General features: G+C 36.1%; 1 protein-coding gene across 3 annotated transcripts in view; it reads right to left on the bottom strand.

Moving 5' to 3' along the window:
- KIF5B (kinesin family member 5B) overlaps positions 1-13,380 on the bottom strand; it is a 33,250-nt gene that overhangs the window by 13,067 nt on the left and 6,803 nt on the right. For 2 of the 3 annotated variants that reach the window (XM_061468127.1, XM_061468126.1), the window contains exons 2-13: positions 10,588-10,675; positions 8,903-8,976; positions 8,326-8,430; positions 7,868-7,916; positions 7,504-7,559; positions 7,311-7,398; positions 6,180-6,304; positions 4,795-4,899; positions 4,218-4,363; positions 2,585-2,733; positions 963-1,156; positions 145-213 (exon numbers count right to left, since the gene is read on the bottom strand). In XM_061468127.1, the coding sequence (XP_061324111.1) occupies positions 145-213; positions 963-1,156; positions 2,585-2,733; positions 4,218-4,363; positions 4,795-4,899; positions 6,180-6,304; positions 7,311-7,398; positions 7,504-7,559; positions 7,868-7,916; positions 8,326-8,430; positions 8,903-8,976; positions 10,588-10,675 (1,248 nt within the window). The remainder of the gene's footprint in view (positions 1-144; positions 214-962; positions 1,157-2,584; positions 2,734-4,217; positions 4,364-4,794; positions 4,900-6,179; positions 6,305-7,310; positions 7,399-7,503; positions 7,560-7,867; positions 7,917-8,325; positions 8,431-8,902; positions 8,977-10,587; positions 10,676-13,380) is intronic. The other variant, XM_061468128.1, reaches the window with a different exon arrangement.

Here is a 13,380-nt window from a genome sequence, read left to right as displayed (position 1 = left end):
AGGCAGAGCATTCAGATAAGGAATAAGAGAGAACTATTGTAAAGTAGTAAGCCATCATCCTACTCCCTGGTTACGAACTGTGACCTATTCACAACATCTCAAATTTATTTAAAGGAAAGACAAAGATGCAAGAGTGAAACTTACCTCTTCCTGATCCAACATTTGTGTTTTCAGTTTTTCTACTAGCTGGCTCTGCTGATTAATCTCTTCATCCTGCAGTTCAAGTAAGACTGTGTTTGATAAACTAACAAATACCACTCAGGAAAAATAATCTAAGAGACAGTAGATGTTAGACATCTAACTTTTCCATATTCTGAGACAACTACACAATTGAAAGCAACAGAAGTAACCACTTGATTTCACTGGCTAATCCATTAGGCTCTTAACCTAGCACACGTCTCAACAAAGACAAAAACTGTTCAAAGACAAAACTCTTACACCTGTGCTTTTGCAAGTTTTCTCCAAGTTGTTCTAACTTCCAAGAAAGAATGATGATCTAACTAAAAGATTTGTTTCCTCTCCAAATTTAGTACCATTGCTTACATTTAAAATTATGTTCAAATAAAATGTGTAACACGGAAGGAAAAAAACTGCTGTTTTCAAATTACATATAACCCTGCTTTCTCATTATTTTTCTTTCTGGTACAGTATTGTTCCAAAAGTCAAGAATGTTCTACACCCAAAAAGTATAAATACCATTCAAGATTCTCATTAACTTTTCCTTCCTAACTTTCATCTTTTTTTCCAATGTACTGATACGTTAGTTTTCAGGACATTATTTTAGTAGCACCAGATAAGACAACTTTGATTTCTCTTAATCAGAGCTTTAGAATTGGAGCAGGCACTCCCAGCAAATACTTAAGTAAGCTGTACTAACAAATGAAGACTGCCAAATTAAGTATTACATAACATAGTTCAAGATGTATTTCCAAGAGGTTTTACATTAAATAAGAATGGCATACCTTGTCATCCAATTGTTTGTATAGTTTGGCGATTTCTTCCTCACATTTTCTTCTCTCGGCATCAGTGAAATTGCCAGTTACTCCAATTGTGGTAGCTGGCTTATCATTAACAACAGTAATATCCTTGTCCACTGCAAAAGCTTCCAAGTTAGCCTTCTCCTTGTCAAACTGTTCATCAACTGGTACAGTTTCCCCTTAAAGAAACAAATATACTCAGTTTTGGTATGATCAGCCATGCGGCATCTTCCACGACATTAGCCATGAGAAGTATTACATAGCTCCTACTAACAGTACTACTCCACTTTTAACATGCAGTTGACCTCATGTGATTAGATGATAAAAAACCTACCACTAGATCATCCAAATCATCTCCTGCTTATCACAGAACATTGTATTTCACACAGTTACTCTGCTACGAGTTCTAAATCTCAAACTCTGTCTTCTAGAAAGGCACCTAACTTGCCCTGAAGACAGAAAAATCCTTTCTTTTCCCTTGGTAGTCTATTTTGCGAGGTAACCATATCTATTTTTAAACTGCTTTGCTTCCAATTTAAAATACTTTCTTTTCAGTTACACTTTTACCCTTTTATGTTTGTTAAGCCTTTTCTGATGAGAACACTTTACTAACTTCACACAGAAAAAATACCACACGATTATCAGGGCACTTCTCTGGTAAACAAAACTAAATTCTTCAGCGCCTTATTACAAAATATTTTATTCACTCCTCTAGAGCTCTTTCCAACACTCAAGTGTAGTTCTTCCAGAGTACTGACACAAGATACTGAACATTTCAGGTGTGGCCTCATACCATCTCCATAAAACATTTTTAATAACTAACAGAAAAAAAAACACCAAACCCAAACCAACCAAAAGAAAGAAAAAAACAAAACCCCAACATAAACCCAACCAACCAGACAGGAAGAAACAAATAAAACAGAACCCCACATCTATTAAACTTACTTAAGTCAGCCCACTTTTCTCAGCCTTACATGAGGAGTTGTCTACAAGATTGCAAGATCATTTTCTACAGCTGCTAAACTCCAGAATACATCTGTAAAAATGACCTACATTCCACCTTCCCTGAATTTAAGGCTTCATATTTAACTTGCATTTTCTCCGACACTTGAATAGGTAAGAAGTTAATTATTCAGGAAGAAAGAACAGGCACACATTTTGTGCTGTCAGCACTTTGTGGGGGTTTGGGCGAGTTTTTTGCTCACTAACATGTCTGAGTTTTAAACCAGGACAAGATCTTATGATATTAATTTGAATTAGAAAACTGAACCAGAGGAAATATTTTATGCATTTGCAATTAATATCATTCTTTCTCCCCCCAAATAATTTTTTTTAGAATGTATGTAACTCTAGCTCTGCTAGAAAACCAAGTGGTGATCAACCTAACACCAATATACTTGCAAACATTTGTGCCATTACGTGACTATTCGAAGTTGTTCCAGTTGCAATGTGGTGAAAAATTAAGGTCCAATGTCAACTTAATATCCTGGCTTTAACGTACTTATTACTATCTTGCATAGTCCTTTAACTTTTAGTACCCGGAAGACTAATTCAGTGCCTGTTGTCTTGTTTAAAGCTGTCAGAAGAAAAGTTGAATTGCTTCTTACCATTCCGCCATCTGTTGAGTTCGTTTTCTAGCCACTGTATGGTGTTACGCAGAGTCTTGTTTTTCTCTTTTTCCTTCTCATATTTTTTCTTCCACTGTTCTGCAGTGAGCTCCACGTTGACACAGACTGTGTTCTTAATGGTCTTTGCTCTGCACAGAAAAAGCAAAAAGATCTGAAGCTTCATTTTTTAAAAAAAGGAAGTAAAGCCTATTTAATAAAGTTTCTAGAGAGCACTGGTGGAAGTGTAAACGTTCCCACCTCTTCCAAAAAGCTTATTTCTACTCCCTGTCAACTTACTATTCTTTCAGTTGGATTGATACAACTGCTATTTTAACCTAAAAATCCACAGTTACTAGATCACCATTAATCAAAAAGGTGTCACAAGCCAGAAAGTTCAGATGTGATTGTCTGTGTTCAGTCAGGTGGATCTCATTCAAAGACACTAGGTTTGGAGATGAAACTACAGACACTAGGAACATGTATTCATGAAGTTAAGATACAGGTCTTACTTTAGTGCCATACGGCACTTACCTCAGTAACTTTTCTGTACAGTCTCCTGCTAACAAATACCCCACATGAAAGATCAGAAGGGGTAAAAAGCTTAATGATAGCCTGAAATCCTGCCCCCCGCCCCTCCCCATTATGACTCCTATAGGCTCCTTTCTGCAAAGCCTCACTGTGCTTGATGACTACCAAAAGGCACATGATTTTCTGCTAAGTTATGTGAAATTTACGTAGGCTTCAGTTACTACAAGCTGGGGGTTTCAATATAAATTTAACATCCCTAGAAGGTTGTATTAATATACTAGACTAATTACAGTGCCTGAGATGGAAGAGTACTGTTAACTCCTGAAGAAGTCAAGAGCATGAGGCAGTGAAACTACAGAGCTACAGCTGGAAGACATTTTTCAATAGCTCATTCAAGAAATACTTAAAGGAAAGGAAAAGACCTAGACTTTAAAAGGAGACCAATAAACGTCCACTGTTGCAGAATGCAGTCGTTACTCCACACCCACTAAGTACCCATATTCTGCCAGGTTTTTCAGAATTTCTGAAGTCACCTAGTCTACTTCCCATAATAAACAACTTATCTGGAAAGACCAGTAAAGAAAAAAAAAAACAACAACTACCTTGTTGAACTACAGTGCTTCCACTTAGTTACACTAACAATTAGTTATTTAGGTATACTAACATCTATAACCAGATGAACCAAGTAATGCTGACAGCTTCTGTAATGTGTTCCAGTAAATTAAGTGGTTAAATCTAGTGGTCAGGAACTGGAGTATGATGATGAAGCACTAATAATAGAGTGGTAAAGAAGAGATACCTAACAAAATGCCAAATTCTAAATGGGTACTTATAAATTCAATTATGAATGACACAGGAATGTAGAAGTATTAACTTAAATGGTACTGGAATGCTAGATACAGGAAACAGACCACAGGATGTAATAAATTTTTTTATACAGTATAAGACAGATCACAACATTTCACCACACACACACTGAAGAATTACAGAAAGAAAGTAAACTCTCTAATTAATTTGGTTTGAGAATCTTAACACTGTAACTTATTTCTCATTCTGCATTTATTTCTGAGCATAGTAAGTACAAAATACTAAGTCATTTACTCACCTTTGGCCAAACAGAAGAGTAGATTTCGTTTCAGATTCATTGTATGATGATGGAGAGCAGCAAATAACAATAGTGGTTCTGCAATTACCCCCTAGTGAATCTTGAAGGATTCTGGTCATTTTGCTATCACGATATGGAACATAAGTCTATCAAGAAAATGGTTAAATGAATCAGTCACATTTTTTCAGACACATTCAATTTGTTGAAGTAAGAACTAGAACTAAGATTTTGTTAGGTTTAACCTCATTAGAAAGACATTAAATTCTACTTTAGTTTATAAATCACAAGGAGGAACACACATGGGATGAAATAAAATTGTACTTCTATGTCTGGTAGCTTTTAAAACACAAGAAAACTTTCAGTATGATGCTTAGGTCACTCAACATTAAATGTAACTTTACTGATCATTAGTTTCAACACAGTACAAGAGTAATGGCCATTTGCAATGTGTTGATGCAACTGGATTACTTTCAAAGATTCCATGCATATCTCTGAGATCAGTACAGTGTTCCTGTGCAGTATCATGTTCAGAGATACAAGCCTTTAACCACATAAAAATACAAAAGAGAATACTTACACTGCTTTCAGCCAAAGCTGAGATGACATTTCCAAGAGCAGACAATGACTTGTTGATGTTCTTGGCCTCATCCAGCACAGCACCTTCTGCTCCAGTTTTACTAACCTACAAAATATTGCAGTAAATTACTAAATGCATCTGCAAAAGACACCATCCACACTCAATATAAGTCTTAAGCAATCAAGTCACTCTCCCTGACTTTGAGGTAGTCTCAAACCCCCATATCAAACCCCAAAAGACACACCACCTGCTCAGAAAAATACACTGGAGTCTTTATTAGCAAGAATTTGTGAGAACAGATTTTAGAGGCTGAATCTAGCCTACAAAAATGCTCTAGAAATGTACTTAGATATCAGCAGGAATGTGACAAAAAACTACCCTGACACCATTCTATTTACCTTAGCTCTTCTGCCTCAAGGGCTAAATATGACTTATAAACTCTCTCTTTACTATTCTCCTCAAGCTGAGCTCATGACTACAGCTAAGCAATTCTATTTGTCTATGTTTAAATCAACCCAAAACAAGGCATCAGAAAACCTCATGTATTTCAAAGAAAAATAAAACCAAAACCAAACCAAACTAGGGAAACACAGAAGCTAAGTTTGAAATAAACAGTGAAAGGAAAAAAAACTACAGAGAAAGGAGACCTGCAACCCAGCCCTTTTTTCTGACTTTAATGCTTCTAATTTCATACTCATTAAAGAGGAAAAAAAGACCATAACTAAGAAGCACATTTCCGAAAAAGCACAGGAACAGAGACAACAGTAGGCCAGAGAACAATGACGCACAGAAAGACAACAGCAAGCAGAAAGAACTGAAAAAAACTGGAGACAAAAAGAGGGATAAACCCAGAAGCAAAGATGAAAAAGAATGTCAAAAATCCAGCTCTTAAAAAGGCTGACTGCAGTATAAAAGTGATACAAGAATAAGAAAAATGGTACATCTTTCCTTCCTTGCTTTCGGTCACTGACAGAGAAAACAAGCTGTCATTTTAAACAATGTTATTCAGAATTTCAAATTAAGAAACTTGGTACCATTATGTAAGAAAATTCAGGTATTCCACATCCATAAAACTCACTCTGTTCCAGTACCTGGGTAGCTGAGATACCTGTACACACTGCTCTCACAGATACCATGACTGAACTCTAGCCTACTTCCCCACCCTATTCCCTATTTACAAACCCTCACTGCAGAAATGCACAGCCGCTTAAAGAGGTAGTATCTAACAGCCAACCCAGACTAGGATTCAGAAACCACATTCCAAAGTCAAAATTAAAACACATCAGGGATGACAACTGGACAATCAGTATTACATGAACGTAAAATATTTGACTGTAAATAATAACTGGAGTTTTTTCAGAGCAGAAAAGAAAATTTAGAATTACCTTTTCACTACCTGCCAAGTCCACAAGGTAAAGCTTTCCACTTAGTTTCTGTTCTGTTTGAGTATTCTCTTGTTTTACATTAATGAGAAAAATACTATGACTTCGGGAGCTGTGTTCATTCATATCTATAATCCAAAACAAATATATTGTCAAAAATAATTGTACGTTATTTTTAAAATACATTACTGAATGTCTTTTAAAATGTATTATTAAAAAAAAAAAAATTTATCTTCCCACAGTGAAGAGAGAGATCTAAAGGTAATGAAGCAGTATAGAGTAATCTCTCAATGACAATGAAATTAAAAGGCAGCAAACCCAATAGTATTGTCTAATTGAGTAACGAAGATCTAGTTTCCCTTGGGCTTCTACTAATACCACATAAGCTCACTGACAAGATTTGCTAGCCTGTCAACTATGTATTTTACACAATTTACTTTATTAGAAGAGAAGGTACATTCACATTCTGATACCAGAATATTTTTTTTTGGTAGATTTACAATGTATCATTTTTTCCTATTCAAGTGAAAACTTGGAACTAGATGGCCATAAACTTTCAGGCTTTTCTCATTTAAATGCCTACTATCCCTTCTGCTGTGAAACATGCAGAATAAACAAGACATTGAATCTAAAGAAAGATTTTAATTCAATTTAAGCTGACTGAGAACATCTGCCTATTTCTTCTTGCTTTTAATGATAATTCCCGCACAAGCCTAAAAGGACCAGCTCTTTGACGCCACAAATGCAACTCAATATAGAGTAACATCCTTCCATTCAAATTTCTGCTATTTCCTCCATTATTCTGGTTCCCACTTCAGAACCTTACTATATAGGAGCAATGAAATGGAAGTGCAGGACTGAGTCTTCCTTAAAAGGAACATCCCATTTTTCTTTTCCATCCTTAACCAAACACACATGAAAAAAAATCCTTTATTTTCCTGATGACTGTATATTATTTCTTTTCCTGAATAAAAAAGCAGACACTGGAAGATTGTGAAGTTTCACAATCTCAGATTTCTGATAGTCACTTCAGTTGCCAAGAACTGAAGTATTATTTTGCATGCACCTCATCTTTCCTTTTTATGTCAGAAACAAGCTGATAAAGCATGAAAAGTGATGAAAGATAATACTTACTTGTAACTGCTACATGTCGGTTTGACTTTCCTTCATCTATAGTATCCATAACTTCTTCTGGACTACATACAAAACGCTCTGTGCAACCCTTTAAAAAAAAAATAAAGGCAAAACATCACCACACCAACAAGCCAGAAGTAAATGGTATACGCTAGAGAAGCACAAGATGAAAGCGTAACAGATTGATGCTCACCTTTACATAGGGAACTCTATTTTTGTCCTCATGAACAGAAAGATTGGTCTTTGAAACTGGAAGAGAAAAAGTTCTAAAGCTAAGGTATGTATGATTTCTTTGCAAAATGAATGAGGTGTGCACAACACACATCCAAGTCACAGACATTATTTCTTAGCAACACTTTCTTGTATACATTAATATACATGAAATAACCACTACTGTAGCTTTAGCAATATCGTACAGATTTCCCCCATGCTTTCCCATTTTGATGTACCCTTATTATGGATTAGCATACTGCATACCTATCTTAATACCATAAGTTTTTTAGTATCTCTCTCCAAAACAATTTTTTTCTATGTTCAATATAGATCAAAAGGCTTACCATCCAAAAGGTCCCTTATTTTATCCAAGTATATTTCAAAATACGACACCTAAAAGTGGAAAGGGGAATAAAGATACAGCATCAGAAAGCAAAACTGCTTTGCTTTTCAATCACAAGGATCCAGCATGATTACTATCTCCCACATAATAACACATCTAGCTCAAGCCCTTAGGGCTCAACTAAAATACACCCTTAATAAAAAAAATTCTGATTAAAAGCTTCAAACACTATCAGCACTGCTACAGATTTTCAAGATAGCTAACACTGATGTTTAACAGAAATACAATTAAAGTGTTCATACAATTCTTCTTTAAGAAAAGATAGTTACATCAAAAATAATTCATACTATCACATTTCCAAATTACAGGCATTTGAAACATATATAGAACATCAATTTAACCACAGACTACATCCAGTTTTAATATAGATTAAATAAGTAATAATGAGGAAAAGTTTACCTTAATATGAAACTCAAGATTCTCATCCATAGAATAAATGTAATTAAAAATATCTTGCACTATTCTTGGAATAATACCCATTCCATCCGGGTCATGAAGCTTCCCCTTATTAGAAAAGGATACAATAAAAATAAAACATTCATACTGACTCTAACATCACAAACAGTATACAAAGGCAAAAAAAAGAGCTAACAGATAAATTAGTTTTAAATGCTGACAGGTATAAAGTAAATACTTTATCTAGAAAAGAGACTTGACGACCCATTTAGCACCAGCATTTGCCAGGGGTGAAAAGAACCACCTCAGAAATCCCCTGAACTACTAAAAGTGAAAATGTACTATTAACATTATTCAACCATGTCTTATCCTAGGGCTGAATAAGTACAATAGCTGCCATTATCAGTCCTAAAAAAAACCGAACCATTGTGGGTATCAAAATGTTGCAATGGAAAGGGAAAGAAAATTACAAATGCAAGATGAAATCAAGCAGACATCTTTATTTTGAGAAAGATAAGACTATTGTGACAAAAAGAGATAACAGTGACATGAAGAGGAAAATTATTGTAAGATTTCTTACTTCCATAGTGTGTGTCTTTCCAGATGATGTTTGCCCATAGGCAAATATTGTACCATTGTATCCCTCAAGTACATCTAAAGGGAAAGAGTATTTTCATTAGAGTTCATTTCCTTCTTCTAAAGGAAAGTAAAATGAAATAGAATGCAAGTAAGCAGTTCCTAAAATGTTCAGCAAGTTAAAATCACCCAGTGTTTGGGAGCTCTGTGCTAGAGTTGGGAGGGAGGAAGGTGCTCCTCCCTACCCCTTTCAATGCACCATTGACTGTGTTTTAGAAGCTTACTGTATAGGAAGCTTCTGTTCCTTCAACCAGAAAAATCAGGACTTCAAATTCAGGAGCAAAAAGGAAATCAGTCTTTGATAACTCTTAAGCAGAAACCATACATGAGAATGCAGTAATATTTTCTGCCTTTGGGAAAGTTTCAACATCTAATTGTGAAGAGAATGCGCTATGCTGTAAGTTTCAAGCTGCAAACTTCTGGCCATAAGCTTATAGTTCAAATTATGAAAGAACCAACCCAAAATTCTAGATTAAGGGGTGAGGGGCTGGTGGGTTGATTTGTTTACAAGTCAGTTACAGTAGAATCACATCCTGCAAGCAAAAATTCTATTTTCCAAATATAATCATGAGATACTCCAAATGGGGAAGTCTTTGCCACCCCATCACACCCATCATCCATTTCTACCACCAGAGCTCATCTGCCACTTGACGCAGCACAGCCTAGAAACACTGCACAGAGGAACAGATCCGATTTTTAGATGGAGAAAGGGGGCAGCATTACGACTCTTAGTTACCTCCAGTTTTTAAAGAAGCAAACTTCTGATCTAATCCTAGATTACTATTTAACTCATTAAAGGGTTAAACACTTGCAGCAGCATGGATTTTACACAGTAATTCAGTTTTATAATGTTCAAAAGACTCCTACATTTACCTCATCTTCTCTTGTCACTAATAGCTGACATTTCAGGGGGTTCTGACAAGACTGTTAAAGCTGTTTTGAAAGCTGTGTCAGAACTTAAAACTGAACTCAAGAAATTAATTTTATCTTCAGGAAACAAGCTAACAGCTTACTACAGCAACATACTGTGGAATAACCTTCCTTATGATGAGACTTGATTTTCTAAAGTTACTAGGCCAATTCAAGTTTGGAGAAACAGCACAACCTGATGTGCACAATGATAATTCACATTTAAACTTTTAATTGTGAAACTAAAAATCATATTGAAAAAATCCTCAACTGTGTATTAAATAAACAAGCGTAGAAAAGATCTATAGCATATACGTGATTTAACAAGATCCTTTTCTTCTTACAGTCCTTCAAACAAACTAAAGTAGAATGTTTTCACCAACAAATTTGAAGGGGGGGAAGTAAAACTTCATTCATTAGAATTATTTTGATTAATTACTGACAAATTGTTCTAAACAATCTTTTGCAGAGAACTGAAAAAAAAACCCAAGACATGACAGGTAAATGTTGTCAAACTTGCTGTTCCAGTCAACAAACAGTTAAGAATTGACATAATTTATCAGCTTAACTACAGGATGATTTTATAGTGCTATGAACCATGTTGACTCTTATTAAAGATTCAGAGGGTAAAAGATAACAATAGACATATCAGTTTTCAACACTGAAATCCATATGAAAAGGAAACATTTCCTTATTATTAAAGTTTTTGTTCCACCTTACCTTTGACAATCTTCTTAGCACAATCATTGTATACTTGCTCCTGTGATGTGTTTGACTGGAATACTCGGTCAAATATATATGGCTTGGACTGGAAAAAAAACAAGCAGAAGAGCCATTAAAAAAACCCAGACATTAAAAGTAGAACTGGAAGGTGTTCATACAGAAGTAGCCTATACTATCTCAACTCATCTTTTGTTTTATTTTAAGCACTTGAAGACTGCAGTGAAGAAATCAGCTTATACAGTATTGCCTAAATCTTCACATGCTTGCCTATAAGGTCTTAAATGTATTTGCTTTCAAAGTGTTATCTAAATGGTTCTCCAAAACTACTCTGCCACATGACCTCAATTTACTTGATTTACAGGGCAACCCAATGCCTAGTAAATCTGTACATCTGTGAATCTGTTTTTCTCTTCTACCCTAGCAGCAGGTTAACTCTGGTCAACCCAATTTACTAAAAACAGCTCATACTACATCACATAGACTACCTTGGTGTCCTTGGTTACTGCTACTGCTAAACCCAGGACACTTGGTAATACTTGTTAAAAACTTCGAACCAAGAAAAAACATTCAGATCACCTCTAGTCAGCACAAGAGGTATTTCCCCATACATGATATGCTTAAAATAAAGCTCCATGAGCAGAAGGAAAAGGCCACTTTGGAAGAAGGGAACCTTTCATAGAAGACTCATTTTGGAGACACTGTAAGAGAATGCTCTGATACAGCTTTTGACAGGAATGTTGGATTCAGCTTTGCTTTATAGAAGAGATTTCCATAACGTAGTTAGAAACACAGAACAGTTGGGTTGAAAACGACCTTAAAATCATCTAGTTCCAACCTGCCTGCCGTGAGCAAGGCACCTTGCACTAAACCATGTCACCCAAGGCACTGTTCAACCCAGCCTTCAACACTGCCAGCGATGGAGCATTCACAACCTCCTTGAGCAATCACTCTCACAGTAAAAAACTTCTTCCTTATATCCAATCTAAACTTCTCCTGTTTAAGTTTGAACCCATTGCCCCTTGTCCTGTTGCTACAGTCCCTAATGAAGAGTCCCTTCCTCAGCATCCTTATAGGCCCCCTTCAGATACTGGAAGGCTGCTATGAGGTCTCCACGCAGCCTTCTCTTCTCCAGGCTGAAAAGCCCCAACCTTTTCAGCCTATCTTCATACAGAAGGTGCTCCAGCCCCCTGAACACCCTCATGGCCCTCCTCTGGAATTGCTCCAACAGTTCCATATCCTTTATGTTGAGGACATGAGAACCGTACACAATACTCCAAGTAAGGTATCACAAGAGCAGAGTAGAGGGGCAGGATTACCTCCTTTGACCTGCTGGTCATGCTCCCTTTGATGCAGCCCAGAATAGTTTTAAGCAGCTGACCATCCATTAGGATATGAATTATTATGGTCATCTTACAAAGTTCAAATTTTTGTAGCATTTTCAGAGCTTGATTTAGTAGGTAGGCAAGCAGATAGGCAAAGTTTACACGGGATCTATGTCAGTCACCATTGTTGAACTAACTGCAACTTTTAAGTGCTCTATTTTGCCTAAATTTAATTCATTATCATCCTCCCTCAAGGATATTCTGGAACTGCCTCTAGCTTCCATCTTTCATCCACCCACAACATTCCCTTCCCCAGCCTGACCTTCCATTTGTCTTTTAATAATGTCTAGTGTAACACAGAAGAAAGCTTTTTAGATTCAACACATATCTATCTGCTGAGAGGGCTTGAATTCAGGTGGATGAGCTCCCTCCTGGAAAAAAATAATTACAGCATTCACTGTGTAAATACACTCAAGAAACCACAAGACTCAGTAGGCGGAAACTATCCCTAAGGTGCTGAAGTTTGTCAGAATGCTTGTTTCAGAGCAGGGAAATCACAAGCCTTCTTGATTACTCATGTTAGCGTCAAATACATCTCACATTCCTATGCTCTACAGGTAGAATTGAAGCCATCACATACACTAGGAGACAAACAACTAATAAGTTCAAGTAAATCTGAGGTAAGAAAATGAAGACTGAAAGCATGTTACATAAAAAGGTGATTCTAGAAAAGATAACAGGAGCTATACATTTTCTTTCTCACCAGCAGCTGGAGTTCCAAAAAGCCTCCAACTTCATAAATACCAATCATCTATGCTACACACTGAAACTTTTCTATATCACTAACCATTAATCAGATCTGTTTCATGCTCAAGTACGTATTTACATGCACTGAAATAATGCCATTTTGGAGGATCATATTTACCATTACACATTGGAAAAATACAGCAAGAAAAGCAAGTGTTCAAAGTCACAGCAAACAATCTCTGTAGCATTAGCAATCTCTGTGTTTATACTTGCAAGACTTAAATCTTCTCCAAATTATTGTTTCAGGTGACAATTATTCCAATTCAATTGATTTTGGAAGACTTAGGGAAAGTTCCTGGACACGCTCTTCTGACAGTCTATGCAGCAAGTATTAACAAGACTCACTATTTCTCACAGATCAACATACCTGATCTTTGCTGCTCCCAACAGAAAGGTACCTTAAAACACACACTTTATTTTGCATCATGTATGTGTTTGAATGTGTGGATATATATACATACATTGTTTTGTATTTACATAATACTACAGAATATTTCTGATGCCAGACAGATTTTTTTTATTTACTTCTACAAAATCCAACTTAATAAATAAATCAATTATTCAGGCCTAGTTTCTGGTAGAGCAGTCTAGAAGGAACTGTAGGCCCAACCTACACCAGCCTGCAATCTGCAGGTATTTGCAGCAGGTTCTCAAAAAGCTT

This window comes from Pezoporus flaviventris, unplaced genomic scaffold, assembly GCF_033815535.1.
Source record: "Pezoporus flaviventris isolate CSIRO_AGI_PZ_B2104156 unplaced genomic scaffold, CSIRO_AGI_Pfla_v1 ptg000047l, whole genome shotgun sequence".
Classification (NCBI taxonomy): Eukaryota; Metazoa; Chordata; class Aves; order Psittaciformes; family Psittacidae; genus Pezoporus; species Pezoporus flaviventris.
This window is presented reverse-complemented; position numbering and strand designations above follow the sequence as displayed.